General features: G+C 32.8%; 1 protein-coding gene across 1 annotated transcript in view; it reads left to right on the top strand.

Annotated features, from left to right (window-relative positions):
• The window catches only part of LOC148301787 (galectin-7-like), a 5,232-nt gene extending 1,483 nt beyond the window's left edge, over positions 1-3,749 (top strand). The window contains exons 2-4 of the mRNA XM_088272706.1: positions 314-402; positions 1,608-1,827; positions 3,583-3,749. Coding sequence (XP_088128832.1) covers positions 314-402; positions 1,608-1,827; positions 3,583-3,711 — 438 coding nt within the window. The 3' untranslated portion in view covers positions 3,712-3,749. The remainder of the gene's footprint in view (positions 1-313; positions 403-1,607; positions 1,828-3,582) is intronic.
• Positions 3,750-6,000: the final 2,251 nt, after the last annotated feature.

The raw sequence follows: 6,000 nt of genomic DNA, 5'->3' as shown, positions 1-6,000 counted from the left end.
TATAACCTAACCTAACCTTAATCCCATGTCCCAAAATGAGAAATAGAAATTACTCATCGGAAATATTATATGCATATATGACTTATGTATGTAATATGTTTTGAAAAAAATAAGTAAAAAAATTAGGCTGGCTACAGCGATCGCTTCATACACTTGTGTATAAAGCGACTGACTTCCATCTTTATTAATATAAAAAGGAACGATAGATGCTTCATATCAAGTTAAGACACCTATAATATAATTTCATTATGTTGGGCTATTTTTATGGGCTCTTTTTATGGGTCGTTATGTACCAACCCTGTTTTGCTTCCAGCCAAATCCGTTTGTGGGAAAAATCCCCGGAGGGGTCGATATAGGAACGATAATACGAGTTCAGGGCAGGATCAACCCAGATGCTGAAAGGTTCGTACCCACCTGTATAACCGCCATGTAACGTAAGTGTCAACTGGCCGAATTGGCCGAATTAGCCGAATTGGCCGAATTGGTCGAATTGGCCGAATTGGCCGAATTAGCGGAATTAACCGAATTGACCGAATTGGTCATATTGCCAAATTAACCCCATTGGCCATTATTTCTCAAAATCAAGAGAAAAATAAGAAATGACAGTACAAAACATAAACATTATTCACAGCGCGTCTCGAGCTTTTATTAACATCATATCTAGAGTTGTTATTCACAACGTGTCTGGAGTTATTACTCACAAGGTGTCTCGAGCTGTATTCACATCGAATCTGGAGCCATTATTCACAACGTTTCTCGAGCTATTGATTACAGCATGTCTCGAGCCATTATTCAAAGCGTGTCTTGAGCTATTACTCACAGAGTTTCTCATGTTATTATTCAAAGCGTGTCTCGAGCTATTGATCACAGATTGTCTCATGTTATTATTCAAAGCGTGTCTCGAGCTATTACTCACAGAGTGTCTCATGTTATTATTCAAAGCGTGTCTCGAGCTATTACTCACAGAGTGTCTCATGTTATTATTCAAAGCGTGTCTCGAGCTATTACTCACAGAATGTCTCATGTTATTTTTCAAAGCGTGTTTCGAGCTATTACTTACAGAGTGCCTCGAGCTATTATTTACATCCTGTCTAGAGCTATTAATCACATCATGTCTCGAGTGGAGAGAATTGTTAAAGCAATATAGACTGGAGAGTAGGCCTATGAGTCTACATAGCATGTATGGCTAGAAGCTAGGATGGTTTGCCAGGGTCAGGAGTGGAGAAATCAGAAGCTATATATGTGCAGCTGAGGCAGGTACAGTTGGGAAGATCAAGGGTGTATAGCATGTATGGCTAGAAGCTAGGACTGTATGCCAGGGTCAGGAGTGGAGAAATCAGAAGCTATATATGTGCAGCTGAGGCAGGTACAGTTGGGAAGATCAAGGGAATATAGCATGTGTAACTAGGAGCTAGGACTGTATGCCAGGGTCAGGAGCGGAGAAATCAGAAGCTATATATGTGCAGCTGAGGCAGGTACAGTTGGGAAGATCAAGGGAATATAGTATGTATGACTAGGAGCTAGGACTGTAATTCAACCGTTTTTTGCAATTGTTTCCAATTGAAATCTTTCTTGTCCGAAAATTAAGTAATAATTCACACCCGCAGGCTCGTCATCAACCTGAAGTGTACGCCCAGCGAGGACGTGGCCTTCCACACCAGCTTCCGGTTCACCGAGAACGCCGTGGTGCGCAACCACTACCAGGACCTGGCGTGGGGCTCCGAGGAGCGCGAGGGGGGGATCCCGCTCATGGCCCCCATGTCCATGGTAGCCGGCGCCAGCACTCCCTTCCAGGTGCTCTTCACGGTGGATGATCTGGGTTTCAAGGTTGGTGGCCCCTAAAATAATCGGAAGGGTTTCTTTTCAGTTACAAAATACTACTAATAAGGTTGTAGAATCGAAAGGGTCTCTTTTCAGTTACAAGTGACTACTAATAAGGTTGATCCCCTTGTAGAATCGAAAGGGTCTCTTTTCAATTACAAGTCACTACTACTATGACGGTCTAGATATGTAAATGATCCAATTTCGAAACATTGTACAAGAATCACTAGACCTTCACTAGAGACATCTATTGTGAAATGAAAGAAGCTTATTTGTTCACAAAATCTGGATTATCTCCAATTACAGGAGTTATTTTCATAGTATTTTTTGACATCTCACCAAAGATGAAGAAGAATATGGAAGTCTGGGCATTTACGGGGCTGACGACCGTCATAGGCTGGTTTAAGTGATCACTTTACACAAGTGTAACATTTACCAATTCTACCCATTATTGACAACCAGACTACTCAAATTCTTGGAAGTTCTATATAAATGAACCAATTTAGAAACCTTGTTCTTGAATCACTAGAACTTCACTAGAGACATCTATTGGTGAGATGAAAAGAAGCTTTATATTGAGCAGAAACTCTTATATCAGTATGTGAGGTTCGAATCCTGGATTATAATCACACACATGAGAAACGCCAGAAAATATCATTTTCATTTTATTATGTATTTTAGCTAATAGTGTGACCAGCTATTTTTTTTATACTATTTTGAGTGTGCCCAAATACATTTTGTGTTCATATTATTTTTTGACATCTCATCAAAGATGAAGAAGAATATGGAAGTCTGGGCATTTACGGGGCTTACGACCGTCATAGGCTGGTTTAAGTGATCACTTTACACACGTGTAACATTCACCAATTCTACCCATTATTGACAACCACACTACTCAAATTCTTGGAAGTTCTATAAATATGAACCAATTTAGAAACCTTGTTCATGAATCACTAGAACTTCACTAGAGACATCTATTGGTGAGATGTAAAGAAGCTTTTTACTAAGCAGAAACTCTTATATTAGTATGTGAGGTCCGAATCCTGGATTATAATCACACACATGAGAAACGCCAGAAAATACCATTTTCATTTTTATTATTTAAGCTTATAATTTGACCAGATAATTTATTTACAACATTTTGAGTGTGTCCAAATACTTGTTCACAAAATCTGGATTATCTCCAATTACAAACATTTTATGTTTGTTGAGACGTCAAAAAATAATATAAAAATAACTCATACTCGGAGATAATCCAGAATTGTAAAGAAGTATTTGGACACATTTATAATTTTGTAAACTGTAATGTATGTATATGTTACATGTTAAATAAATTATCTGGTCAAATTATAAGCTAAAATAATAAAAATGAAAATGATATTTTCGGGCGTTTCTCATGTGTGTGATTATAATCCAGGATTCGGACCTCACATACTAATAGAAGAGTTTCTGCTCAATAAAAAGCTTCTTTTCATCTCACCAATAGATGTCTCTAGTGAAGTTCTAGTGATTCAAGAACAAGGTTTCTAAATTGGTTCATATATATATAGAACTTCCAAGAATTTGAATAGTGTGGTTGTGAATAATGGGTAGAATTGGTGAATGTTACACGTGTGTAAAGTGATCACTTAAACCAGCCTATGACGGTCGTCAGCCCCGTAAATGCCCAGACCTCCATATTCTTCTACATCTTTGATGAGATGTCAAAAAATAACATGCGTTTGTCGAGAGATGTGAGATTTATTATTTCTGGTCTTGCAGATATCCGTGAACGGAGCCCACTTCTGTGATTTCGAGCACAGGATGCCTTACAGATCGATAACGGAAGTGGAAGTGTACGGAGAAGTGGTTTTGTCGCTGGTAGCCGTGGAAATACAACCAGATGCTTAATAATGTAAAAAAAATCAAATAAATTTAAGATTTAAAAAAAAAACCTTTTTCATATAAAATTATTTATTTGTCATTTATATATATATCCACCCCATATCCGCACCCGATGGTGCATAGGGCACTGCATCAAATAAACGCACTGTTGTCTTGATCGTTAACACGGTCCAGCCCAGGGTAATATTAAATAAATATTACAGTGAAAAATCACTTATATTTAACCCCACTGAGAATCTATATATATATATATATATATATATATATATATATATATATATATATATATATATATATATATATATATATATATATATATAAATAAAAATATATATATATATATATATATATATATATATATATATATATATATATATATATATATATATATATATATATATATATATATGTATAATAAAAAACCCTTATCCGCACCCAATGGTGCATAGGGCACTGCATCATATAAACGCAGTGTTATCTTGATCGTTTACACATGAAGGAAAGGTGATCAGCCCTATGCTTCTGGTACCAGTCCAGGGTAATATTGAATAAATATTACAGTGAAAAAAAATCACTCGTATTTGTTTTACCCCCCTTGGGATTCGAACCCGGGACCTCCAGAACGGTAGCCGAGCGTGCTGACCATTACACTACGGAGGCGGACAAAAAAAAAAAAAAAAAAAAATATATATATATATATATATATATATATATATATATATATATATATATATATATATATATATATATATATATATATATATATATATATATATATATATATATATATATATATATATATATATATATATATATATATATATATATATATATATATATATATATATATATATATATATATATATAAATATATATATATGTATATATATATATATATAAATATATATATATATATATATATATATATATATATATATTTATATATATATATATATATATATATAAATATGTATATATTTATATTTATATATTTATATATGTATATATATGTATATATATATATATATATATATATGTATATATATATATATATATATATATATATATGTTTATTTTTATATATATATATATATATATATATATATATATATATATATATATATATATATATATATATATATATATATATATATATATATATATATATATATATATATATATATATATATATATATATATATATATATATATATATATATATATATATATATATATATATATATATATATATATGTATAAATATATACATAAATATATAAATAAAAGAAAATGTATGTGGCGAATGTGAGAGGAAAAACAGAACGAGGACGACCGAAAAAGAATTGGCACGGTCAGATCAATCAGAACCTAAAATCTGGCGGTGTCAAAAGTCTGCGTAATCGGAGGGCATGTATGAATAGATGTATGGATGTGAAGGAGGCGAGGAGTGTGTCAGGACAGAAGAGTGTGGCGTTCCATCATCTCTGCCTACCCCTGCGGGGAAACGGCGTGACGGTAGTAGTAGTATGTATACACATACGATTTACGAAATAAAGCATTAATTGGTACTGTATGTTTGCTTTGAATAGCCTTGATTTCATTACTAAGAATCAGGGATGTCACAAAATTTACTCTAATTAAAAAAAATTACAATATTTACTTTAATTTATTTTTAATATTTATTGATAAAAAATTCAAGTGAAGCATGGAGTTGGCAAAAGAATGATGAAAGTGGACTGAACGCCTTCGGAATGAGATCTTTCAGTGCAGTAAAGTCTAGCAACTCACACGTAAAAGAAAATGCAAATTAAAAGATATATACAATATATAAGATTATATACTAATACAAGAGTTTCTGCTTAGTAAAAAGCTTCTTTACATCTCACCAATAGATGTCTCTAGTTAAGTTCTAGTGATTCAAGAACAAGGTTTCTAAATTGGTTCATATATATATATATATAGAACTTCCAAGAATTTGAGTAGTGTGGTTGTCAATAATGGGTAGAATTGGTGAATGTTACACGTGTGTAAAGTGATCACTTAAACCAGCCTATAACGGTCGTCAGCCACGTAAATGCCCAGACTTCCATATTCTTCTTCATCTTTGATGAGATGTCAAAAAATAATATAAACATAATATAAAATGAAAACTCGATTAAGCACAAAATTCATCCTTTGTACCGAATATAAATTTAGAAGAAATATTCACCTTTGTACACGTCCACCTTCAAGTTACTTAGTTAATAATGTTACCACATTATGCAGAGCCATGATTCATTTAAATAATATAACTAT

Source organism: Brachycentrus maculatus, unplaced genomic scaffold (genome assembly GCF_059751285.1).
Source record: "Brachycentrus maculatus isolate JH-2025_06_01 unplaced genomic scaffold, ASM5975128v1 h1tg000516l, whole genome shotgun sequence".
Taxonomy (NCBI): Eukaryota; Metazoa; Arthropoda; class Insecta; order Trichoptera; family Brachycentridae; genus Brachycentrus; species Brachycentrus maculatus.
Note: the sequence above shows the minus strand (reverse complement) of the source record. Positions and strands in the feature narration are given on the sequence as shown.